This window comes from Leucopleurus acutus (assembly GCF_964270905.1).
Source record: "Leucopleurus acutus genome assembly, chromosome: 7".
Lineage (NCBI taxonomy): Eukaryota > Metazoa > Chordata > Mammalia > Artiodactyla > Delphinidae > Leucopleurus > Leucopleurus acutus.
Window position 1 is genome coordinate 17983668 of NC_139150.1, and position 27840 is coordinate 18011507.

The 27840-nt window shown below is 45.2% G+C and overlaps 1 protein-coding gene across 1 annotated transcript in view; it reads right to left on the reverse strand.

Annotated features, from left to right (window-relative positions):
• The window catches only part of PAPPA (pappalysin 1), a gene marked incomplete at its 5' end in the record, with an annotated part of 255185 nt that overhangs the window by 180760 nt on the left and 46585 nt on the right, over positions 1–27840 (reverse strand). Inside the window, 3 exons of the mRNA XM_082842115.1 lie at positions 4503–4695; positions 13482–13775; positions 18073–18218. Of these exons, the coding sequence (XP_082698241.1) occupies positions 4503–4695; positions 13482–13775; positions 18073–18218 (633 nt within the window). The remainder of the gene's footprint in view (positions 1–4502; positions 4696–13481; positions 13776–18072; positions 18219–27840) is intronic.

Below are 27840 nucleotides of genomic sequence, written 5' to 3' on the forward strand. Positions count from 1 at the left end.
CTCATTGAACAGCCGCTGGTTGTTAGCACTGTACAACTACCAGACATTAACCATCCAAGGGTGAGTACATTTGGTGTGGTACCTGCCCTCGTAAGAGCTTTCCATCCAGCAGAGGCAACGGTCCCTAAACAAACAGATCAATAGATATAACAGTACAGATTCAGCATTTCTAGAAGGAAAGTTGATAGATGATGTAAGAGAGAATAATGGGGTGGAGCGTGCTGGGCTTATTTAGATTGGCATAATCATAGAAGATGTTAGTCAAGGTATGGTGAAGAATGACACAGAGTGGGAGTAAAGCATTCCAGGTTCAGTCTAAAGGTATGTAAAGGACCTAAGCAAGAAAGAAGGGCTTGGTCCATAAGGGGCCTTAAAGAAACCTGAGTGGCAAGAGTCACAGACGAAGGAAAGAGCAGTAAGAGAGGCAAGGGCCAGATCACGGGAGGTGCCGTAGACTACGTGTTAGATTACACATAGAAGTAATGGGAAACCACTGGAGGGTTGCAACACACGGGTGACGTGACCTAATTCACATTCTAAAATGATCAGTCTGAATGGTGAATGAAGAATAAGCTGGACACAAGTAAAAGCACAGTCAGTAACTAAAGAGCAAAGGTGGGTGATCCTGAGTATGGTGGGTGATGTTCCCATTTTATAGTTAAGGAAACTGAGAAGCATGAGTACAAAGTAACCAAAATCATAGCTCAGAAAGTCACAGAGTCAAAATGGGCTTTACCAAAATCAGGCAAGATCCTACACACATTCAGGGAGTGTACAGTATGTGTTTCTAATCTTTGGCATTTCTTTGATTTCAATGGGCACCTGTATCTACACAGACAGACAGACACACACACACACACACACACACACACACTCTGAAATCATAGAAATACAGGATGCTAACACAGGAAGAGATCATCTTTCTTACCCAGGTTCCATGAGAATCAAAGTTTAAAGCTCTAAGTCTGTGCTGTCTGATACAGCAGCCCCTAATCACATGTGGCTATTTGAATGTAAATGAATTAAATAAATGTAGAATTCACTTCAGTTCCTCATTTAAACTGGTCACATTTCAACTGCTCCACAGCCACAGTTGACTAATGGCCACCATACTGGACCCTGCAGAATGTTCTATTGAACAGTGCTTCTCTAAGGCATCCACTGTACATAATGAATGAACCTCTCTCCTATGCATCTAAAGTGGTACTAGTTATGTACCACCCTTAGGAGAACTGAGAAAACAGTTACTCAAAAGTCATTTTCTGTGTTCTGAGATTTGGAAAAGGAACCTTGGTTGAGCAAGGCTGGATCCCCTTGAGCTCATAGATCAGAAAAGTGAGGCTGAAGAGGAAGAAGAAATGGATGAGGTTGCAAAGACTTCAGACCCAGGTCTCTTGGTCCCCAGTCCAGCATTCTTTCCAATACACCACAGCCCATTGTTCAGAAAAATGCAACCATCTAGTCAACACATGTTTGCAAGACAGATAAAAATAAAGGAGTTAAAAAAGCCAGGGGTGGCCTTGAATTATTTATTCAGTTGCCCATGTGTGAGGACACAGGCTGTGGGAGGATCTGAATATGTTTTTTTAAGGAAAACCCTTGTATTCTCTTAGACCACAGATGTGAGGAACAGCAGGAGGACATGAGGATGGCCAGGGGCGAGAGGTTGGCATTGATGAATGTAGTGGAAAACACCAGAGATTTTTCAGGGAAAGAGAACTTTTCAAGTAGCTCAACAGCTCTGGAAAACTGTACAAGAAGGGAGCTTGTATTTCCTGAACACAGAGCGTGTGTGCTAGGCATAGCGCAGAGGTCATCTTGTGGAATTCGCCACAAAAGCCAGGGGAAGTGAGCCTGGTTAGCACCTTTTATGGAACAAGATGCAGAGGGCCAGAGAGGATCAGAGAAGGGAGATGACTTGCCCAAGGTCCCATAGGCTGGGAGTGGTGAAGCTGAGACTGGAACACAGACAACTTGACATCAAAGCTCGCGCACTTTGTACTAAGCCGATTTCCACCAGTAGGAACTCCGTGTGGATGGGAGGGTGACAGTTCCATTCCTTTACAACAATTTATTGAACTTGTTGACCTACTTCCTTTAGCCATAGACTATGGTCTACATAGCTGTTAACCCTAATTAGACATGTTTCTAAAATGTCAGTTTTAATTTAACGTATGATAACTCCGTTGTGAAATCTTAGACTGAACAGAATAGCTATTGTACGAGCCTCAAGTACCAACTGACTATAGGTTATTAAAAACATATTGATTGAAGCTGAGGGCACTATGTAATAGAGACATATCTCATTACACAACAATTAGCCCTCCAATAGGTTCCCAACAATCAGATGGTATTTATTTAATGGACAAAAACTGCTTTATGAAATACAAATTGAATACATACACAGGAAGCTTCATTTACAAAACTTCCATTTTCAAGTGGAATCGAGGCCAAGCCTTGACCAAAAGTCTGATACTCCTCATTGCCACAGAAAAAATAAATAAATCTATGGGCTGCTGGAAAGGCTGCTCTGAAGTGTCACATGAGGTTTCCCAACCCCAGCTCTAAGCGCCCAGTGAGGATGGCTGGGGAAGAGGAAGGGGGGTTTCTACAGAGGGCCTAGGGAGTGCACTTCCTTTCCCCGTGATCACATCCATCCAGCTGTCAAATGAAGGCTCTAGATTCAGGGACTGATGGTGTGGAAAACTGGAGCCCGAATTTAACGTGATGCCATGATCTAATATATTTTTTACATACACACATGCACACGCACACACACACGTATACACCCATATTTGTGAGAGCTCCTTGCCACATTTTGTGGCCTTTTTTGAGGGGAGGGGTAACGCCTCCTTCATAATTCAAAGTTTGGAAAGACTTAATGAAAGAACATGAGAGCCTCGGATAAGACACTGCAAAACGTGACTCGAAGCCCAGCTCCCACCACCTGCTATGGGCTTTTGGTCAAAGCTCTCCACCCCTTTGTGCGCCAGTCCCTACCTCATCTGGCAAATGCAGAAGTTGATTCCCCTGTTATAGAATTACTGGAAAGATGAAATGAGACTGTATAGAAAGCATTTAGTACAGAATCCAGTGCAGAGTAAGCACTTGATAAACGGTGACAACCACGACCATAGAGTAATAATTAATCATCAGCTGGTTATTATTTCCACCAGCATCAGTGTTGTATCATCATTATTGGATGAAACATCCCCAAGAAGGGCTGGAAGGGGGGCAATCTACTAATCTACCCTAAATTATAGCCAAGTTCCAACCAAAATAGAGGTCAACATCGCAGTACGTTTCATGACCCTTTAAAATCCCCTAAAGCTTGAGCTCCTCAGGGAGTCCCGATGCTGAAAGGCAGCACAAGAAACCGTTTGCTTCAGGTTTCCACCTTCAGGTCATGAAGGCATCATTAGACCCACTTTTCAGCTGACAATAAGACTCAGGGAGGGAAGTGACTTGCCCAAGGCCATACCACTAGTGAGTGGCAGACAGGAGCTGAACTGAGGTATCTTGTGCCTCAGTTTATCATCCTCTGATCTTCTAAAAATTCTACCTTCAGTTCTATAAAACAACACTAGGCACAGGCACAGATTCTAATATACAAAAATATATGTGGGACTTCCCTGGTGGCACAGTGGTTAAGAATCCACCTGCCAATGCAGGGGACATGGGTTCGATCCCTGGTCCGGGAAGATCCCACATGCCGCGGAGCAACTAAGTCCATGTGCCACAACGACTGAGTCTGCGCTCCAGAGCCCGCGAGACACAACTACCGAGCCCGCGTGCCACAACCACTGAAGCCCATGTGCCTAGAGCCCATGCTCCACAACAAGAGAAGCCACCGCAATGAGAAGCCCACACATCGCAATGAACAGTAGCCCCTATTCGCCGCAATTAGGGAAAGCCCACGCAGCACTGAAGACCCAACGCAGCCAAAAAAAAAAAAAAAAAAAATCAGTGTTGAGCCCTGCTCTGCTTAATGCTGATTCAAGAGAAAGCTAAAAGCCTTAAAAAAAAATTATATAATAAATAAATAAATTTATATATATATGTATATATATATATGCCTGTGTATTCATGTATAATGTACCCTTCATATACTATACGTATAGGAAGGTGTTAGCCCGTTAACCAGAGGCAACTTCAACTCCCGAGCTCACGGAGATGAGACCAGTACCTCCATCGCAGAGGAAGTTCTGGCGACAGAGGTTTCCATGTTTTTAATGATAAAATGAAGCTAAATATTCACCACTTAAAATATGCATCATTACTCATTAATTTCTGTTAGCAATCATTCATGTATCCCCTGACCCCCAAATCTACATCGTGCCTCTATGGACCAGTCATTGTGCTAGTCGTGGCGGGCGCTCGTTAAACAAGATCGAGAACAAAAAACACAGCGAAATCCCTCTCCAAGGCTGCTTCCCTTCCAAGTTTCCCTCTTCTTGGCAGGAGAGAGAGAGGGGCATCAACACTTCACAGGCCACACTCACCTTTCAAAGAAGTGGCCGTCGATGGGCGGGAACCACTCCAGCATTACAGAGTCGGTCGTGTGGCCCACGATCTGGGGTGCAAGGGCGACAGGCGCCGGCTTCCTGGAGGGCTGCCAGCTCTGGTACACCAGGTCCAGGTAACAGTGCATTCTGGCGACTTGATTGGGCGTGAAGGAGTCAGTGCAGTCGTCATCTGCAAGCGGGCAGAGGGAGAGATAAGAACCTCGCTGCACGGGCGGGCAGGCAAGAGAATGATGATGTCTCCTGGTGGACCGAGAGCCAGCACCCCAGCCCTTGCCAGCTCAGAGCCGGCCTCTTCCAGTGCTCAAGAGTTAATGGTCTGTGAACAAATTAGTGCAGTCATCACTTCTGGAGACAGGTGAGAGGGAACAGGAGGAAGGGGAGGGAGGATAGAACTGAAAAGGCACGTCTGAGCCTGGAGAGGGAGGTCACGGATAAGGACAAGGGCAAGACAAGCTGCTTTCCACGGGGCCCAAATCCCCTGGTCAGTAAGTCACACATTCCCTTATCCGCTCCCTCCCCACCAATCATTCAATCTCTCTCACTCATCCACTCATTTTCTTGTGTATTCACTCATTCACCCACTCACTCCTTCTTTTACGCACTCACTTGTTCCTTCACTCACGCCTTCGCATTCATTCATCCACTCATTCATTAATTGTGCCGTTTCCTGATGCAGTGCTACTGGCCTTCAAACAAGCTTTCTGAGCATCGATTCCATAGCCTCTGCTCTACGCCAAGGGCCAAGGAAACGTAAAACATTCCTGGCCTCAAGGAGCTACCTGCCTAGTTATAGAGTGAAGGTCAGTTCGCTGTGTGGGTCAAGGTGGTTATAAGGCCGTTCAGGTCTGTGACACTGACTACTGACGAAGAGGAGTCGGCACGTTGAGGAAGGCGGAGGAACCGAAGAGGTTTCTGGATGTGGAACTGGAGGGCAAGCAGGTTGCACAGCTAAGACTGAGAAAGAAAGTGGAGGCGTGGCGGGAGGGGGAGCTCAGGCCTGCAGAGCCGATGTGTCCTACGCAGCAAGCACGGGCCAGGAGTCAGGCAGACGCAGAAGCGGTCCAGGCTGAGTGTCCACGGCGAGAATACAAGGGCAATGACGCCTCCTGCACAGTGCTATCACCGGGAAATTCCCAGGCATGGGGCACTGTGCTTTGGACACATATAACCCTCCCACTAGTTTTGGAGTAAATACTGTGATTTCTGCATTGTACAGAGGAGGAAATTGAGGCTGAGAGAGGTCTACCTGCTTTTTAAAGAGCACAGAGCTAGGGGCAGATCTGAGATTCGAACCCAGGCAGTCTGGACTCCAAGGCCACGTTTCTAATCCATATGAGAACTTCTTTCTGAGGGTACATGAGACCTTGTCTGGGGAAAGCATCCTGCAGGTGCTTGATAAAGAGGAGTGGAGCCTGAGTCTGAGGGGGGCTGGAATACAATCTCTTAATGTCTTTAGATCTAACGACCTTCAATTCTAGTCTCTCTTTTCTAGGATGTGGAATGAAGGCCACGACCCGAGACTTATCCACACCCGCCCCCCCACCCCAAGGAAGGAGCTGGACTCCCATCTCTCCCTCCAACAGCTTTATTCAGCTGCCCCAGGGGCAGAGCAAGGCGCTGTTTTGGCTTGGTTTCCAAAAACACCACTTCCCAGAGGTGTCCGCCTGGTCAGGGTTTCTGCAGCTGGGCCCCAGACGGAGGAGCACGGAGATCGCCAGATCTTAAAACAAACCCGCCACCGGGAGTCCCGCAGCATAAACTCACTTCCCCTTATCAAACAAACAGAAAATAACTTTGGGCAGGTGCTGGGCAGTTGGACATGACCTTGAGAATCCAGCTTTGAGAAGGGACGGGGTACAAGGAGGTTATACACAGAAGCTGCCTCCGATCCCCTTAGCAATTTTTGACAGTCTCCTTTCCAGCACCCTGGGGAAGTCTTTCATACATTGGGTGTCCTTTGGAAAACACTGTAAAAGAGTGGCTAGTTACACAAATCACTCTCAAGTCCAGATACCCCCATGTAAATCCTTGGATACCAAACGTTCTATGGGTCCCCACTGCCTGGAGAATAGAGTCCAAATGCACTTGATGGTCTGAGAAGCGTTAGATCATCAGGTGCATTTTCCTTTGTTACTATGAACTTTGCACTTCATCCTGAAAGCTGTGGAAAAGCCACTGGATAGGTTACAGGCAGGAGAAGGACATGATGGCTAAGGAAGTAGGGGTTCTGTAGTTAGATTCATGCATGAGGAACCTGGAGTCAGGAATCTGGAGTCAAATGATTTTATGCCCTCAGTGCTTCGGTTTGCCCATCTGTAAAGTGGAGATGATGATGATAACAAGAGTGCTTATGTCAGAACACTGCTGAGGGTTATGAAAAGTGCAACATCAAGAGGTATGACCAATGCTCAGTGAACGCTCACTGCCTCGGGACCGGGAATAGTGCCTGTGTGTGTGCGCGCACGCATATGCACTAAGGTGGGCGAGCGCCGGAAAACCAGAAACAGGAAAAAATAACAGAACGTAAAATCTTCATTCTCTTTGATCTCACAACATCCCATTTAGGAATTCAACAGATCGATACTCATGAACAAACACGAGGGAAAACATATGTACAAGGATGTCTTTTGAAGCATCATTTACATAGTAAAAATATTAGAAATAACACATCCATCTGTCAATAGGGGGATGACTCTGTACCTGGAGGCACATGCACAGAAGAGAATTCTAATCAGTCATTTCCAAAACAAGGAAGTAACTTTAAAACTCAGGTCCCTTGTGTGTAAACTGGGGACACTTAAATCAACCCCACTACTTAGAGTTGTGATGTGGACTCCACGAGCTGGAACGTATAAAGCATTTATCAAGATGAATGAAGAAGAAAAACTGCAATGTTTTTCCTCTCTACATTCTGATTTGTTTGCTTTTCTTCCCCCAAAGAAGCATATTTTCCTTTTCTAACTTAAACATTAGCCGTTTCCATGTCTGTCAATAAAAAGTTTGAAAAATGGACAGGTGACAGAACCTGGTAGGAGAACAGAACTGTACCTGAACTTTAAAGCTTTAGTCGGAAAATGTCCCTCCCAGGGTAGATCGCTTAGAGGCTGAACTGCTACCAGAATCTCGGGTGAGGTACGGGTTTCTGTTTATCATAAAGGCTCTGCCTCAATTAGCTAACGTCTCGGGTCAGCCCCTCTTAGCTTTCCGCCATCACAGGCTTTCCCTCCTGATATCCGTGGCCACTTGATCCTTGTGTCTAGGACCAGCCAACCCATCTTGTTCTTCTGTCCCCACGTTGTCCCCAAGCAGAAAGGACTTTGGGGGGATTTCAGTATTCTGGGGGCCTGCACCAGTCCCCATGCTCTTGAAGTTGTGCCCTGAGTTTTCTAATCAAACTCTGCTCTCAAGAACAATTTCCATCCGTAACCGGAAGGGCACAGAGCATGGAGGTTCAGGGCCTCCGCTCCCCGTGGAGCCTTGGGCACAGTGCTGACCCCTGACAGCCTCATTTCTACCCGCTGTAAAATAAGGAATCGTGATGCTAACTGCTTCCTACAGCTGATGAAAGCATTTAACAAGCTAACCCATTTCTAGTGCGTGAATAACTGAGTTGCCCTTTGTAAAAGTCTCTGCCTTTTTGTTGTTTTAAAAATAATGATAATGATAATAACAGCAACAGCAGTAAGTGATTATATTCACTGGAGAGCATTTGGAATGTGCTTAGAATATTGCAAAGAAATAAACGCTACTGTAAACATTACCTAGAGATAATACAATTAATATCTAGTATACACATATATGTATGTGTAGATGGACGTGAATATCTACAGTGAATTTCTGTAATTCTTATCACAAACATCATATATATAATTGTGATGATATATGATATATATTCCAGGTCTTACACTATACATTAGGCTCTGGGCTGTTTTCACGCTAAACTGAACAGATAATCCTACTAATTGTCACTTATTGAGCACGAGTTATAGTACCAAGGACAGATCTAAAGGCTTCACCTGTACAATCTCACCTACTGTCATGCAAGGTAAGCGTGATTAACCTCCCTGGTATCCATGAAGTAACAGGCCCAGAGAGAAGTAACTTGCCTGAGGTCAAAGGCTAGCACACAGAGGATTCAAGTTGGTCCCCACACTCCACACTTCTCACTCTGAACCACTAGGTTACTCTGCTTTGCGGCCCTCAGCCATCTGCTATGCATCCTCAGGGATCACAGAACGTTCTATCATATAGGTACCTTGTGATTTACTTCAGCAACCCATTCTCTTTGGACTTGTAGGAAGCTTCTGTTTTTTCACACGTATAAAAGCACTTCTTTTCTATGCTTGGCAGACAGTAAATGTCTAATTAATATTTGGAGAATAAACATTGCTCAGAACATTTTTAGGACTAAACCTTTAAACACATCAACTGATTTATTTCCTTAGGATATACTTCTTAGAGGTGGGACTTCTGGGTCAAAACGTATGTGCATATTAAAAGAGACACACACAACGACGGAGACAAGACACTTGCTCCCAAAGGGCGGGGAAGGCCTGGTTTCCACACTCTTGAGGAGGCAGGGCCTGGAGGGTCCTCTTGGTTGGCTCCCTATGGCCTATTACCTTCAGGAAGTAAAATCTGAGCTGCTGCCCTTCTATCTGCCTGGGGATTATCCAACAGCTCAGCGTGACCGCACTCACCCGGTGCTCGACCTGGCTTGCCCCATCACCTGCCTGGTGTCTGCTTAATCTGAGCAGTTGGGACTCTCTTAAACTTCCCCAGTATCAGAAAGGGAGCCAAATAATTCTTGCTTAAATGCAGGCTCTGCAACAGAAGGCATGCCTTGTTTTTTCTGTGTGACCCTGGGAAAGTGACTTAAACTCCCTAAGCCACACTTTCTACATCTGTAAAATGGGTGCAATAGTAATAGCATTTACTCCATTGGGTTATTTTGAGGATTCAATGAGACAAGCCTAAGAAGTGTTTCCCACAGCATCTGGCATGCCACAGGTACTCAGTAATTTCTGTAGACCTGTCACCAGCCACGTTCAATTAATTAAAATTACTTAGGACTAACAATTCGGTTCCTCAGTCTCACTGGCCGTGCTTCAAGGGTTCAACAGCCACAAGCGGCTAACGGCTACCATACAGGGCAGCGCAGACACAGAACACATACAGCTCTGCAGCAAGCTGGAGGACCCAGGAAGGAAGGAACTGGGAGCAGCTGAGCCGGCAAGGTCTCCACCCTCTTGCCTTGACTGCAAAGCCCCTGTGCATTGCTCTCCCCAGCCCTGAGAACCCGACCCTGGTCTGCATTTTGAATTTCATCCAGCTGCCTTTGTCACCTCATCTATCAGAGATCCTAAGGAAAACAAACATTTCAAAGTTCGCGGTTGCCTTGAATATGCTTTTGCGGGTGTAAGTTTGTTATCGTAGCTCAGTGAATTAGTTCTGCTGTTAATGGGTCACTGAGCTGAGGGGTTCCTTTAAAAAAACAACATTAAATCAATCACCCTTTAGATCTGTACAAAGGGGAACAAAAAAAGATTTAGTTTATGGGGGTCTGGTAGCTAGTGGCAGCTCCTGACCCCTAAGAGGCCGGCAAACTTCCAAACTCATGTTATTGTTTATTTTCCATGTGCATTGAGCTGGCCAAGGAAAGGTGCTATAGAAATGGAACGAAAGCAGGGCCCTGTGAGAGGACAGGGCACCGGATGTGAGATGCAGGCTTGGCTGGGAATGGGAGCCCAGCAGGAATCTGCTTTTGAGGAAATACCCAGTACTCGGGTCTTTTTTAGAGACCCAAACCTAAGGACCGTTTACGGTGCCAAGGGTAGGCACTGACCCTTCAAGAGACCTCAGGTGTGAACTGTAGGAACCTTAAACTGGAGAGGCCCCCAGAGGTCATCAGCCCAAATGGGAAACCAGGAAGACCCACGGGCAATCATCGAATTCACTGGGTCTCAGGAGGGAAATCCTCTCTTCAAATGCAATCTGAGGCAAAACTCCAACAGAAACGGAAAACTGTGGGAAGGGGGCTCCCCTGGTTCAAGCAGGGATGGAGGCCTAGAGGCACACAGCCACTCAGGGCAGCCCCCCGAGGCGTATCTGTGGGACAGAGCTCGAAAGCCACCCAAAGTGCTCAATATCCCACTCAGCCTTCAGCTAGGTCTCATTTGAAGAGAGGCGTGAGAGTAAACAAGAAAAAAAAAATACTTGGAGTCACCAAAATATACAAGCGGCTCATGCAGCTGAATATCAAAAAAACAAACAACCCAATCCAATAATGGGCAGAAGACCTAAATAGACATTTCTCCAAAGAAGATATACAGATGGCCAACAAACACATGAAAGGATGCTCAACATCACTAATCATTAGAGAAATGCAAATCAAAACTACAATGAGGTATCACCTCATACTGGTGGTCAGAATGGCCACCATCAAAAAATCTACAAACATATATACAATGGAATATTACTCAGCCAGAAAAAGGAACGAAACTGGGTCATTTATTGAGATGTGGATGGATCTAGAGACTCATACAGAGTGAAGTAAGTCAGAAAGAGAAAAACAAATATTGTATATTAACGCGTATATGTGGACCCTAGAAAAATGTACAGATGAACCGGTTTGCAGGGCAGAAACTGGGACACAGATGTAGAGAACAAACGTATGGCCACCAAGGGGGGAAAGCAGTAGGGGTGAGGGTGGTGGTGTGATGAATTGGGCGATTGGGATTGACACGTATACACTGATGTGTATAAAATTGATGACTAATAAGGACCTGCTGTATAAAAAATATAAATAAAATAAAATTCAAAAATTAAAAAAAAATCAACAAACAATAAATGCTGGAGAGGGTGTGGAGAAAAGGGAACCTTCCCGCACTGTTGACGGGAATGTAAATTGATACAGCCACTATGGAGAACAGTATGGAGGTTCCTTAAAACACTAAAAATAGAACTACCATACGACCCAGCAATCCCACTACTGGGCAAATACCCTGAGAAAACCATAATTCAAAAAGAATCATGTACCACAGTGTTCACTGCAACTCTATTTAACAATAGCCAGGACATGGAAGCAACCTAAGTGTCCATCGACAGATGAATGGTTAAAGAAGACGTGGCACATACATACAATGGAATATTACTCAGCCATAAAAAAGAAACGAAACTGAGTTATTTGTAGTGAGGTGGATGGACCTAGAGTCTGTCATACAGAGTGAAGTAAGTCAGAAACAGAAAAACAAATACCGTGTGCTAACACATATATATGGAATCTAAAAAAAAAAAAAAAAAAAAAAAAAAAGTGGTTCTGATGAACCTAGGGGCAGGACAGGAATAAAGACACAGACGTAGAGAATGGACTTGAGGACACGGGGAGGGGGAAGGGTAAGCTGGGACAAAGTGAGAGAGTGGCATGGACATATACACACTACCAAATGTAAAATCGATAGCTAGTGGGAAGCAGCCGCATAGCACAGGGATATCAGCTCAGTGCTCTGTGACCACCTAGAGGGGTGGGATAGGGAGGGTGGGAGGGAGACGCAAGAGGGAGGAGATATGGGGATATATGTATATGTATAGCTGATTTACTTTGTTATACAGCAGCAACTAACACAACAATGGAAAGCAATTATACGCCAATAAAGATGTTAAAAAAATAAAATAAAATAAAATTAGGGATTTAACTAAGCAATTCCATTGTAAGAAAAACAAAACAAAAAACTTTGAGTCAGATGTGCGACCTGGGGCCAAAGACTTCAGTCAGCCTATGGATTGTACTGTCACCTATGAAATGGTGATAGCTCCTACCTCATAGGTTTCTTGTGAGAATTAAATAAGATGGTGTATATTAAAGTCCTTTATGAACAGTAAGCTTTTTTACAAGTAGAAATATTATTATTGATAAGAATCAATTTTATATGCCTGTTATTAGAGAATTTATTCATTTTCCTCCCCTCCTGCGTTTCTCTTTCCCTTCTTCCCTCCTTCCTCCCTTTCTTCTTAACAAACATTTTTAAAACACAAGGCCCTGTGCTAGGTACTGAGAATACAGTGATGTATTTAGGGGCAAGCTCTGCCTTCACAGAGCTCGCTTGTTTTGGTTGGTGGAAAGGAACACTTAAGCTGAATATTATAATAGAATTGGATGCTGGGCTACCATGTGCAATTTTGCAGGTGGTGCCTTACCCAAAAGCTCTTGGTTAGGCGGCCAGTAGTGAGGGCTGTGACTGCCCTAAGGAAGGGATATCTTTTTCTGATTTGCCAAAGATGTTATAAGGGCTGGAAGTGGCCTTGATATACACTAAAAGGAAGTACAGGGCATCCTAGAATCCAAAGAATGAGTCTTTAACGCTGTTACTGATGGTACGAAAAAGGGCTTTGAAAGGATATATGCAGTTAGGAGAAAAACATACCCAACTTATGTAATAATTTCATATTTGCAAAAGCATTCTATTTTTTTCTATAATAAAACACTAAAGGAGCATGTGAGAGTTCTGTGTTTTAAAAAAAAGTTTCAAATAAATAAATAAAGTTTCAACCACCACCAACTTAGAAAATTACAGCTGCAAAACTAGGAGGAACCTTGGAGGTCAGTTCCAAAGATTCCATTTTCTTGAGAAAAGCGGGACCCAGAAAGGGCATGTGACAGACCCCAAGGCATTAGGTGACCCTGTGGCAGAGATGGGCCTTCTGCGCAGGTTTCCCTACTTTCAGTCCTGGTGAGCTGCCTGAAGTATCTTTCTGAGGAGCCCTCAGATACAACATCTTCCTTGTATCCACGAGGTGCTCACGGAAGGAATATTATCTTGATTATTTGGGATAAGGAATTGTCGGGATGAAGAAATCTCAGAAAAGGCAAGCAGCTTGCTCGAGGCTTCTCTGAGCCAGGACCAGAGGCCACGTCTGACACCCAGCCCCGTGCACCCTGCAGAGTGTGGGCCTTACCTGCATAGCTCATGAAGTTGCTGTAAGGAGTGTTGAAGAAGCTGTTAAAGCCACAGGTGTCGTTCCCTGGCCCCGGGTCACCGCAGAACTTGTGCTTTGGGGCTGGGTTGGTGTCACTGCAGAGGTCTCCGGTCTCAAAGGAGGGCTCTGTCTCCATGCAGGGGTCACTGCAAGATTGGATTTCTGAGATGCCTCGGAAGATGTGATAGAGGCCCAGGCTGTGCCCGATCTCGTGGATCATGGTGTGGGTGTGCCCAGGAATGCCATAGAAAGATGGATTCAGGACAATGCCACCTGCAAGGGGAAAGCCAGAGGATTAGGCAAACTGGGCACTCTGCTTCCTGATGCAGGTATCCCCAAATCAACCAAGGGTAAATGGGGTGCTGCCCAAAGTAACCACAGGCTTCTCCACCCTATGACTCCACTGCTGAGAGCTGTTGCGACTTGCGGTGTTAATCACTGATTGAGTAGGAAGGAGTCTCAAAAGTCATTTTGTGCAATCCCTTCATTTTTCAGTTGAAAACACCGATGCCTAAAAAAGTGAGGCAACTTAACCAAGGGGATTTCAAACTACTTAGAAGAAGGGGCATAATTAGAATTCAAGGACTTTGATTTCTGGGCTGGCCAACGTTTCAGCTGCAACTTCTTAGGAAGTGTGGCATGCCCTGGTTCACAAACACTCTACGGGCATTTGCTTAAATGAAGCCCTCATGGCCAGACACCTCGGTTCCGGTTCTCATTGTGCCTTCACTAACTCTGTGAAGTTGAGCAAATCACTTGCCATCTCTGAATCCCGTTTCTGCAGCTCTGTGCCCTCTGAGAGTGAATATGCATGAAGTCCACCCCCATGGCGCGCTCACCATCATAACACTGTTTCTTGAGCATTCGTTATGTACCCTCAGGCTCTGTGCTCAGTGTTTCATGTGTATAATCACATTGAATCCTCTCACAACCCAGTAAGAGGGGCACTGACTCACAGAGAGGTGAAGGAACTGGCCCATGATCGAACTAGTAAATGGGGAGCTGGAATCTGAACCCAAGATCCTTGGGCTCCAAAGCCAGGGGTCTTAATCTGAGTCCTACTGCTGATGCTCACCACAGGGTCCAGAAGATGGCATCTCATTAAATGTATGTTGAATATTTGCTGAATGCGACCCAATTAAAGATGTTTTGTGAGGCCTAAGTAATCACGCGTAGGCAGCCGGCAGAGCACCTGACACACAGCAGGTGCCCTACTTACTGTCTAACCACGTGCTCCTCCAGGTGTAGCTCAAGAACGAGCGGCACCGGCATCACCTGGAGGGTGACTAAAAACGCAGACTCTTAGGCCCCACCCCAGACCTACAGAAGCAGAGTGAGTACTTTAACAACAGCCCCAGAGGACCTGCCTGTGCGTTCCTCATCTACCCCACGTCTTAAAAGATGGGGCTTTGCTTCACTTGGGCAGATAGATGGACCAGACGTCAGGAAAATCAATGCATAGCATGGCTCTATGTTCATTTTTAGGCACTGGAGAAATACATACAGGCTGGCAGAGAGATATTTCAACTGGAAAATCCAAGTGTGGGGAATCTCCTGGCGGTCCAGCGGTTAAGACTCGGTGCTTTCATTGCTGGGGGCGCAGGTTCGATCCCTGTTCGGGTAACTGAGATCTCACAAGCCACGCGGGGTGGCCAAAGAAAAAAGAAGGAAATCCAAGTGTGTTTAAGGGAAGGTTAAGATGCAAGTCTGAGCAACCTGCAAGCAGTGACTGTGTGCAGAGCAGGATCTTATGAAAGAATGGAGAGGAGCCAGGGCCGTGCTGATTTGTGCTGGCAAGCCTGGAGCAGGCATGGGGGTAGTTTTATCTCGGACTGAACTGCTGGGAGGGCGAGGCTGCTCAGCCATGGGGCTCATGGAGTCTATTAATTCTGAACTGCTCAGAGCCTTCCAGCACAAAGATAAAGATGTATGAGAGGATGTGTGGGGCTGTGTGCACGCGCGTGTCTATGTGAGAAGGGGGAGGCGGAGGCAGGGAGGAAGAGAAATTGAGACAGGAAATCTCTCTCAATTATTTTCTGTCAATCATGATATGAAACATAATCACCTTCCCACCCAAGGCTTTTTCCAGGCATCGTGGCATAACAGCAGGAAAAGAGGGTAAAATAAAAATATATATATATATGGTTCTAATAAATTGGGTTTGATTGGGCCTACTGCAGAGGAGTTGCTTATGATCAAGATGTCTCAGGATGGGGAGACGGCAGCCTGGAGGCCAACTGGAATTAGCTTGACATGGATTGCAATCTTCATTCTGTCTTGCACTGGCTGTGTCATCTTGGGAAAGTGACTTTGCATCTCTGGCGTGCTCTAAAATAAACAGCTACGATAGAGAGCGCCAATGATTCTCTGTCTTTCCATGAAGCTTTAACATTGAGGTAAACGGGGAATGGGAGGCTGGCAGGACCCCTCAGGTATTTCCGGGGATAATGACAGGATTGCAGACTTAATGTCCAGCCTGGCTCTGTCTGTTTCACCTCATCCCCTCCCAACACTCCCCTTTTCACAGAGCGACAGCACAGAGCTTGCGCCCTGTTCCACTGCTTCTCTTAAAAGGTGACATAGCTTGAGGCTGACATCATCCTGAAATCCTATAACATGCTATGGATTTATAGCCTTCTGTATTCCTGGTCCTGAGCCAGTCTCTGAGATTCACGGTATTATCAGGAGTATTTTTCTCTAATTTTAGAAGCCTGCTGTTCAACCCTTCTAAAACTCTGATCACGACGCTTTTGGTTGATTTTCCAAGAGGACAGAATTTCAGCACTGAGAAGGGTCCTTGGAGACCCTCTAAGTCTAACCTATTCCTTTAAAATCTGAAGAAATTGAGACCTGGAGAAGGAAAGAGTCTTGCCTAAGGCCATCCTGTTAAGTCACAGCTAAGAACAACCATGTATTTTGGCCCTGGACCAGCAAAATTACCATACACCATGTTAGGCATGTGACACGAGCTAATCAGCTTCAGCTTGCCTAAGCTGCACGCTCTCTTTTGCCTCGCCCCTGTCTGTCTAGGTCTGCCTGTCTATCTGTCTACCCACCCATCATCTATCTCGGGGTTTCTCAACAACAGCACCACTGGTATTTTGGGCTGGATAATTCTTTACTGTGGGTATTGGAGGAGATCTAGCAGCATCGCTGGCCTCTACCCACTAGATGCCAGTAGCATGCCCCCATTTGTAAAATCCAAAATGTTCTCTAGACATTGTCAAGTGTCTCCTAGGGCATAAAAATCCACCCAGTTAGAACCACTGGATATTTATTTTTGTTGCTATCTATTTACACAACCACACATGTGTGTGGGTGCACACACAGAGACACACAAATTGGTTTCACTCGCTTAAAAACAACTAGGAAAAGACGGTGGTCTGGAGGGAACTCAGTCTAGAGTTTGACTCAACACAACTTTACTGTTTGAAGTTGCAGAGTCCCTTATCTCCAAGATATTGTGGATTTAGAGCAGCTGCTGGACTCTGGCTGTATCACCAGGAGACCAGACAGGCCTGAGGAAAGATCCAGCACCATCACTCTGCTGAGCCCTAACATTCTCAGATGAAGGTACTCACTGAGTCATCACTATTCACTGGTGTAAATAATAGGAACATTCTAACAAGGGGAAAAGAGCCAAATAAATGGCAGTGCCCTCAGTCAATGGAACATTATGTGGTTGTTAAAAAATATCTTGTCTTTAGAGAACTGGACATAACCTAGAGAGATGTTTTCCTCTTGTGATGTTAAATGAAAAAAAGTTGGGTGGGAAGTAATTCTGAAGACTGTTTCAACATGGGAAAATGTAGATAGCATAATACTAAGTGAAAAAAAAGAATATTAAGTGAAAAAGAACACATGCATGTATGCTATGATTTCAAATATGCACAAGCTGAAAAACGCATGTCTACCTATAGACGTGTATTGGAAGAGAGCATGGAAAAATTAAAGAACAACGTTTGCTTACAGGGCCTGGTTCAGAAACCACTGTCATTTCTGACTTTTGGTGACTGGTTTGTGTAAACGTCTGTCTTGTTTATGGATTTGAATAATTTGGATGTAAGAAGAGTTCCTGGTGGTGTTGCTGGGTGGAATATGGAGGAACAGGGAGTTCTTACGAACTCTCTCTTGCCTCTTTGGCATCTTTCAAGTCAACCCATCACTGGCTGGGCCAGCACAATGTGGTTACTAGGTAGAGAAGATATCTGCATGAACTAAGAGGCAGGGGGTATAAAGAGAAAGCAACAGATGGAGAGAGTTGGAAATTTAAATTCCAGTTGTGGTTCTGCTGCTGATTTGTTTGTGACCTTGGATAAGTCCCATTCCCTCTCTGGATCTTAAGTTTCTCCATTGGTAGAACAGGATTAATAACGTTGTGATATTTCTCAAAGCATCACTTGATGTGTGAAAGATAAGGAATGCTAAAGAGTTTTGAAAAATTAAAAAGTGATAAGTAAATAGGTTGTTCACCATCATCACTACCATGATCTCCATCATCGTCATCCTTACTACTAAACGTATGCCTGTACTAATCCAATTTCTTCCTGAAGAGGTTTCTAATTCTCACCTAAATGCATCAGGGCCTCCTTGTCCCACGGCCAAGTTGCTACTCCTGCCAATTCCTCCTCCGAGGAGTTTGCAAAGAAGATATTGAGGTGTGTTGATCCATCCAGTCTAAGAATGTTCTTCAGCTCATTAACATCCAAGTATGCTCTGTAAGAGAAAAAGAACCTTGGCTGTCATCACCATCCAAAAAAGGTAGTATTCAAAGAACAGGTACTCCCAAATTAATTGAGTCACGATGTGCCAGGCACTTGGCTAAGCATTTTATAAACATCGTCTCACTGACTGCCTCCAACAATATTCTATGGTAAGTGAGATAATCCCATTTTACAGATGAAAAAATTAAGTCCTTGTGAGTTTAAGAAACTTGAAGACTGCTCAGCTTATAAACAATAGCAGAGTTCAGTTTAAAACCTAGATTTATCTGAAGTCAACATCTGTGCCCCTAAGGACTCTGCTATATGGACTGAGGATAGGGCAACATAATGCGGATATAGATTGAGAACAGACCATGGAAGAGATAACATGTATTCTAGCCTTGGCGTCTTCCCTACTTCATTCATTCACTATGGACCTCGCACCACGTATTTGGCAAATACAAAGCTGTCCCAGGAGGCCTACTTTGCATCTCTACTCAAACCTTGCAAGGAGGTGTTCTTACTCTGTTCTCAAGATAAGCAACATGTGGTCCAAAGTGATGAAACAGGTTGCCTGAAGTTGCAGAACTGGGTTTCAAGGCCAATTCTGTCTAGCTTGGAAATTATGCTCTTTATGCTGGGGTGTTATCTGCCTCCCGTGGATGATTCTGCACTCTGCAAGCCTCTATTTCTTTGTCCATAAAATAGGCTAAGGGATATGGCATTTGGGGTAGCTGCCACTGTAGATATTTAGAATATAGACTGACATGTTCGGAAAGTAAATTAATTCCCCACGCTACGATCATCAGCTCTTTAACACACCGAACAAACATACGTTGGAGACAGAAAGAAATGGCCTTTGGAAAGAGACTGGCACATCCTAGGCGCACAATAAATAAGACCGCTTCCCTTGTGGAGTGTGATTCTCCCATCAGAATAGGAATGATACAGCTTTGGGTCAGTCACAGGCATATTATTATTATTTTTTAACCTCTTTATTGGAGTATAATTGCTTTACAACAGTGTGCTAGTTTCTGCTGTATAACAAAGTGAATCAGCTATACGTATACATACATCCCCATATCTCCTCCCTCTTGCATATCCGTCCCACCCTCCCTATCCCTCCCGTCTAGGTGGTCACAAAGCACCGAGCTGATCTCCCTGTGCTATGCGGCTGCTTCCCACCAGCTATCTATTTTACATTTGGTAGCGTATATATGTCCATGCCACTGTCTCACTTCGTCCCAGCTTACCCTTCCCCCTCCCCGTGTCCTCAAGTCCATTCTCTACATCTGCGTCTTTATTCCTGTCCTGTCCCTAGGTTCTTCAGAACCTTTTTTTCTCTTTTTTTTAGATTCCATATATATGTGTTAGTATACGGTATTTGTTTTTCTGTTTCTGACTTACTTCACTCTGTATGACAGACTCTAGGTCCATCTACCTCACTACAAATAACTGTTTCGTTTCTTTTTTATGGCTGAGTAATATTCCATTGTGTGTATGTGCCACGTCTTCTTTAACCATTCATCTGTCGATGGACACTTAGGTTGCTTCCATGTCCTGGCTATTGTTAAATAGAGTTGCAGTGAACACTGTGGTACATGATTCTTTTTGAATTATGGTTTTCTCAGGGTATTTGCCCAGTAGTGGGATTGCTGGGTCGTATGGTAGTTCTATTTTTAGTGTTTTAAGGAACCTCCATACTGTTCTCCATAGTGGCTGTATCAATTTACATTCCCACCAACAGTGCAAGAGGGTCCACACCCTCTCCAGCATTTATTGTTTGTAGACTTTTTGATGATGGCCATTCTGAATGGTGTGAGGTGATACCTCACTGTAGTTTTGATTTGCATTTCTCTAATGATTAGTGACGTCGAGCATCCTTTCATGTGTTTGTTGGCAGTCTGTATATCTTCTTTGGAGAAATGTCTATTCAGGTCTTCTGCCCATTTTTGGATTGGGTTGTTTGTTTTTTTGATATTGAGCTGCATGAGCTGCGTGTACATTTTGGAGATTAATCCTTTGTCAGTTGCTTCATTTGCAAATATTTTCTCCCATTCTGAGGGTTGTCTTTTCATCTTGTTTATGTTTTCCTTTGCTGTGCAAAAGCTTTTAAGTTTCATTAGGTCCCATTTGTTTATTTTTGTTTTTATTTCCATTTCTCTAGGAGGTGGGTCAAAAAGGATCTTGCTGTGATTTATGTCTTGAGTGTTCTGCCTATGTTTTCCTCTAAGAGTTTTATAGTGTCTGGCCTTACATTTAGGTCTTTAATCCGTTTGGAGTTTATTTTTGTATATGGTGTGAGGGAGTGTTCTCATTTCATTCTTTTACACGTAGCTGTCCGGTTTTCCGAGCACCACTTATTGAGGAGGCTGCCTTTTCTCTGTTGTATATTCTTGGAGGCGTATTATTTAATGGATCGTTTTCTCAATTGACAGCCGGATCTTGCTCACCCGTGTGCCTCTTTCAGCCCCATTTTATGTCTGCCATCTTCTTTCTTAGGAATCCTTGTGAATGTGGTAAGCATTTCTTGAGTAAAGTTGGAAATGAATCAATGAATAAAAACATACATCAATAAGCAAGCAGGCAGCCTGATGTCGTAGGTGAGATAAAGCCTCTGAATAATGATATTTAACGTGTGTTGGGCCCTTCCATGTGGTCTGACTTTACAAGGATTATCACCTTTAATCTTCTCAATAACACCAAGGTAGGTGGTATCATTATCCCCATTTTCCAGAGGAGGAAAAAGAGGCTTACAGAGCCTTTGTACCTCGCTCAGGTCACACAGCTAGTTGGGAGAGTTTCCCTTTCTCCCAGTGTGGTTTCTCACGGGGGTTTGGTGCAGAGCCTGGCCAGTAGAACACTAACGATGCTGCCTTTCTCTTTCCCTCCTGGAATCACAGAAGGGGATCCCACATGTGAAAGAGTAAAGTCAGAGATCCCCAGCAGGGCCTGCAAGACCCTGTTTCCCCCTTTAGCTTCTTCTCCCTCTGTTCCCTCTCTTGAATTTCTCACTGTGGTGTCAGCACCCCCCGCCGGCCCCCCCAAGATGCAGTGGCTTTATCCTCAGTGCCTTTACTCACACTGTTCCCTCTGTCAGGGACTTGGCTCCCATTTTGTCCCCTGATGAACAAATCCGAAGTCCATTCTGGTACCACTCCTCCAGGAAGACTTCCCTGAGTCCCATCTCACCTCCACCCCCTTTACCATCTCTGTACTCATCTACCTCCTATGAGTACTCGCTCTCACACCATTCCAAATACTCTACCTGTCTGTATCTACCACTGATTGTGGCTCCCAGGGGGCAGGGAATGTGCCTAATTCATCTCTGTTTACCCAGTTCTCCGCACAGGGCTTGACACTGGGCAAGCACTCAGGAGATGTTGATGGAGCTGAATTTACATTGGGAAAGAGAAAACCTAAAACATTTAGGTCCCAGTCTCAGCTTCAGCACTTCCTTCCTATGAGGCCTCAGTTTCCTTATCAATATACTGGGATTAATAACAGCTGCCTGGTGCTTCCCAGGGCATTTCTATGGGTCACAAACCTACACCTCCACTCCGACGGCAATAGGATATGTCTGAGACCTACAGTGCACTCCTGGCCGCCCACTGATCAAGAGCCCATGATAGTCAGGTGACGATAATTTTTGCAGCTTTTCCAAAAAAGGTGAGCATGAGTTGGAGACACAAGCAAGGCCTAGAAAGAGCACCTCTGTGTATAGGTTGAGCTGGCTAGTAATTCCAAGGACAGCCACGGAAGCTGAAATATTGACCTGAAATTTTGCCGCTATACCTCCTTCTCCCCAGAGATCCCACCTTCAGCTCTTTAGGCTAGAAGCCTCATAAGGAGTTTGAATGAGTTTTCTGATCCGAGTAGGGATGAGGAATGAGAAAGACAGCATGCAGTAAGCTTCTGCTGTGTGCCAGCCCCTGTGCTAGCTACATCTGTTGTCCCATCTCTTTGCAGTATTTTTGTTTTGTTTTGTTTTGTTTTGCGGTACGCGGGCCTCTCACTGTTGTGGCCTCTCCCGTTGCAGAGCGCAGGCTCCGGACGCGCAGGCTCAGCGGCCATGGCTCACGGGCCCAGCCGCTCCACGGCATGTGGGATCTTCCCGGACCGGGACACGAACCCGTGTCCCCTGCATCAGCAGGCGGACTCTCAACCACTGCGCCACCAGGGAAGCCCTCTTTGCAGTATTTGAAGTCACGTAGCAGAGTGGGTAGGATGGCTCATTCTCAAGCCAGAGTCCTGGGTTTGAATCCAGCTCTTCCACTGGATGTCTGGGTCACCTTGGGCTATTTACTTAACTTCCTGCACCCCAGTTTCTTCATACACAAAACAAGGATGATAACAGTATCTACCTCATAGAGTTGTTCTGAGGATTTAGGATGTTAATAAAGAAAGTGTAAAGGGCTTAGAATAATACCTGGCACGTAGAAACCCCCGGGAAATGTTTAGCAATTCCTATTATTTATCCCCATCTTGCAGATGAAGGAACAGGGGTTCAGAGATCACATAAATACAGACAAGGCCAAGTCCAAATCTAGATGTGTCCAATTCTTCCCTCAACCTCACCCTCAAGTCCAAGCTCACTCAGGGCCACTGTGAAAGGAAACAATGTGTGGGAGGAGAATGAAAACACAGAGAAGCCGAAATTTTCCTGGATCGGCCCTTTCCACATTATTTATTATTTTCTAATTGATTTGTCCATTTCCATCAAGCGTTCTCTCAGGCAGAGAACACAAATGCTATTAGAGAAAGTCACCTCTTTGCCCCTTTGCTCCAGGCTGAGAAAGCTTCAGGAGAGGAAGACAGGGGTGGGGCAGGGGCAGGGAGATGTTTTAATTGGTTGTTTATTCTCATATAATTGCAGAAACCAATCTTTTCAGGGGGTGGTATTCGTCCTGGCCCAAGGCAGAGATGTGGGATATTGAGGCCTCTCCCTTGCTTGTATGTGGGTGTTTTTTTTTTTTCTTCACACTTTGAGAAGCCCCCATTTCCCAAAAGAGGGGCCACTCAGGCCCCTGATCCCACTGGCCCCTCTCCTCTCCAGCTCTTTTTTAGGGGGCGGGGGGGGGCGGGCACACAAAGGAAAACGGCTCTGTGGCCAAAAGATTTCCTTCTGCTGGCTGAGGTCTTCCCACCAGTTCAGAGCCAAGCTGGGGGTCTCCCAAAAGTATCGGGGGGAAAATCCTAGGGACAGGAATCCATGTATTTACCTTCCTCCCCCATCTCTTTAAGGTTTGTTTATTCCCTCTGTTGATGGATGGAGGAGGAAGCAGAGAGGGTCAAACTGAGAAGGATCCTTAGGGTTTAGGGAGATGGGTTGATAAGAGGAGGAAAAGGGTTTGCTCAGGGCCACTTGCTTCCCATTTTGCCACTGCGGGGAGCTTGGCCCCCTGTGTATACTATAAATTGGCGAAATCTCTTTAAAAAAAAAACTACATCCCCAAATCAATCCAAATCCCAAACTCTGTGTCTTTATTAATTTATGCGCAGGTACTACTCAGTTGGACAGACAGACAGACCTAGATCCATGGGCGAGTTGCCCTGCCTCTCTGAGTCTCAGCTAGCTCATGGGGATACCAGAGGGATGAAATGAGTGCCACGCTGGCACAAAGTCCCCTCCATATTCTGGTCTCCTATTTCCTCCTACTGGGAAGAAACCTAAACTGACAGTCTGCCGTCCGGGTGGCTCTCCCCATCTCGGCTTTCAGTGTCTCATCCCTACCACCCAATCTTCTCCCTCCCACAAACTCCAACTCAAGTTACTATGGTTTCCTCATCCCGAGAACCTCTGGTTTTCCCCAATCATGCCCATTCATGAAGCATGTCCATCAGTTTCTCTTCTCTGCCTTATGAGCTCTCTTCCTGAATCTCAGCCTTTTAAAATCTTACCCTCCCTAAGCTCAGCTTACATGTAATGTATACCATGTGGCCACTCCTGACCACCATCCCCTGTAAAATGGGGCGACGATGTCCACCCTTCAGGGGTGTCAGGAGGACCAGAGGCAGTGCAGAAAAAGTTCCTCGCACAGTGTCTGGCACATTTGAAGACACTCATTGACTAGCCTAGACTATTTTTATTGCATTATTATTACATTAATTACAATGAAAATTATTAGCAACATCAAAATCATCAATACCACCTCTAGCTAAAGATGACTTCTCCCTCCCCAGAGTCCCCTACTTTGGATTCTAGTACCTCTCGCCCTGCTCTGTGTTATCATCACTGTCTTCTCCATCAGGCTGCGGTAAGCTTCAAGCAGGTGGAAGTCAAGTCTTTATCATCTCTGTGTCTCCCCAGAACTTTCCTTCAAGAGACAGAGCTACCTCTGGCTGGCAACTTTTGAGCACCTATCTCTCCTGTAAATCGCACAACTTCAAAACAGGATGAGGAAGCCCACGACTCAAGCAAGTGAAGCGACTTTCCCAAGGTATCAAATAAGGGGTGTAGACCTCTCTTCACTAGCCTGTATGTGACAGCACCTTTGCACCAACTAATAAAGTCACCTCTCCCTTCGGGGGGTGGGGGTGGGACATAGCTCCTTGCAAGGGGGCACAGCTTGGAGAGTTAGGCATGGGAAGGACTGTAGCATCCACCCTCCTCCTCAGCTGGACACCCTGTGCAGAACCTACACTGCCTGGATTTCTGGCCCATTCCCATGATGCTCAGCTGCCTAGTCTGAAGCTCAGAGTCCCCATCTATTCAGTGAGCGTGTGAACTAGGCGTGTTTTCCAAATCACGGTCTATAGCAGGCTAAATCCACAAGAAGCAGAGGCATATTTAAAGGAAAAGGGTTTTCAAGTCAGATGGCTTTGGACACGCTCTGTTAAACAAGGTTAAAATACATATATTTTTTAATTGCAAGAATTTTCAGAGCCTTTAATATACAAAATGGGAATAAGACAGAGAGCATATGAAGTATTCCCAAACATATTTGACCGTAATCCTTTCCCCCCGTCCCCCCTCTGCCTTTGCCAAAAATCAAATAACAGCATAATCAATAGAGTTCGGGAAACGTTGGGCTAAATTGGAAAGTCCCTCCTCACTTAGATCCTCTCCCCAACTGCCTGTCAAGAGGTGTCTTGGTGTCTCTTTTCTTCCTGCACAGCTCTTGTACCTGGCTCCTCCTACGAAGGTTGTGGGTCCCCTGGAATGTCAGTTTCGGGGGGGGGGGTGCCCAGCCAAGGTGCCCAGACTTTACCCCTCTGCCAAAACTGCATTTCAAAGCCATGAGAGCAGTTCTGGAGGGAGATCAAAGCTCTCTCAACTCAACTGTCATTAGAATATTTTCTTTACGCATCTCACTCGCTGGTGAGTGCCAGCAACATATTTCCGAAATGCACTGGCCTGAGATGGTACCACTGTAATAATCTCAATGAGAGGGCTGTCAGGGCCTGTTTTATTGAATGAGAAGCAAAAGGGAACTACATTCAAAATGCAGAACAACAACAACAATCCCTCCAATGGAATCATGAAAGGCTCAAGTTTTTCTAGTTCTAGAAGCATAATACACTGGCTCTCCCATTGTAAAGATGGTTGGTCAGAGGTACGGATTCCAGTGAGCCCAGATCAAGACTGACCAGCACCTATTTCTATTCCCACTCAGAGCAAACTGACTCCCCACTGCAGAAATGATAGCTGAGATCTTTGAGACGTGCCCTGCCAAAGTCCTGCTCCCTGGGCCCTTGACAGGTGCAGGTGGGTTACAGGGATGGTGTCAGCCATGTGCTGATGCCCTCAATTTGAGGAGGGTCTGTCTGAGATGCTCCTAGCTGAGAACAGGCCACTTCCAAGCCAGAGGCGGGGGACAACTCTTTCAAGTTAAGGGAAAGGGCAGCAGAGTGCTACAGAAAAAGCCACATCTTTTTTTTTTTTTTTTTTAAGGGAAATTTATTTAAATATGACAGTGTAACATTTAAATAGAATACCTTGGACCCTTATTCTCCTTGTAGCCCATGCAGAGAACAGTCTTACACAGTAAGACTCTCTGTTACGTTCATAATTAAATGTTCTTAGGTAGAATTCAAGATAGAAAGGTTCTGGACTTAAGTCTATTCTTCAGTCAATGACATGAAAGTGGGGCATACGTATGTCAAAGTTGGTTACGCATATTTTTGTGTTTACTATTTTCTTCTGGAATTACACACCAAGACCTATCTGACTGTCGGCATCCTTGGCCTTACTTATCTTTTGGAAAAAAGCCACATCTTAAGACACAGGCAGACTAGGGTTCAAATCCTCCCTCTTCTACCAAGTGGCCCTGTGGCCTTGGAGAAGGGACTCAGTCTCTGAACCTCAATTTCCTCGTCTGTAAATGGGGTGACAAAATTCAACCTAGAAAGTGGAATATAAAAATCCAAGGAAGTAATACAAAAGAAAGTCCCTAAAAGAATGCCCAGCTCGGGCTTCCCTGGTGGCGCAGTGGTTGAGAGTCCGCCTGCCGATGCAGGGGACGCGGGTTCGTGCCCCGGTCCGAGAAGATCCCACATGCCGCGGAGCGGCTGGGCCCGTGAGCCATGGCCACTGAGCCTGCGCGTCCGGAGCCTGTGCTCCGCAACGGGAGAGGCCACAACAGTGAGAGACCCGCGTACCGCAAAAAAAAAAAAAAAAAAAGAGTGCCCAACTCATGAAAAGGCCCCAGATGCACAATTCTATGTAGCTTGCCCACGGAGCTAGAGGAAATTGATCTTAGGTCCCAACGCTCACGGTGTCTCCCTTCCATCCGTGAACCCTTGTTCCCATCATTGGACCAGTACGTTTATCTTCCTCATAGGCAGTTGCCCTGCTTCTACACGTCATAGAGAAAGTCCTATAACACTGCCTCCTTCCCAATTCTGATTGCAGTCCGTCATGCCTAAGGAGGATCTCAAGTCTGTGAACCACTCCTCCACTCTTCCAGAACACACCAGACCATTTGAAAGTGATTATCAAATATAAAGATCAAAGCCACTCAAAGCAAGTCATTAAAGCAAGATAAACCTCAGAATGTTTATTGCATCTATATCCTTGTCCCAAATAACAAGATTTCTCCAAACTGTGACCAGTTCTAAAACCTGGATTTTGTACTTTTATCCCAAGGGCCCTAATGATCTGGACTTTATTCTCCTGCTTAGTTTCACTGTCAGAAACGCCTAACGCTGCCTCTCTTGTAAGAAGAGGCACAGGAAAAAAATGCTTGGAGAGTTTACTAAATTCTCGGAATCCTGAATGATTGGTTTCAAAAATAACAGCTTTTATATGGAAGCTTGACATGCAATCTCAGAAAAATGTAACAGTACCAATGAAGGATCAACTGAAAAATTGACCATTCTTTCATTATTTTACTGAATAAGTCATTCTTTCATTACCTTTCCTCTACCCTCCCTCCCTGCCTGCCTGCCCGCTTTCATTCTTTCCTTTTTAACTTCCTTTCTCCTTGCATATTATTTATTCAGTCTTTTCCTCTTTCATTCTCCAATACTTATTGAGATTATATCATATACCATACTTCAAGCTAGAAACTGGGCATAAAATATGAATGAGAAACACTTTTCACTATCAAAGAGTTAGCAGTTTTATGAAGGAAGCAAGACAAATTATCAGATGATCACAACACAATGTGATAATACCAATAAAACCTGCCATT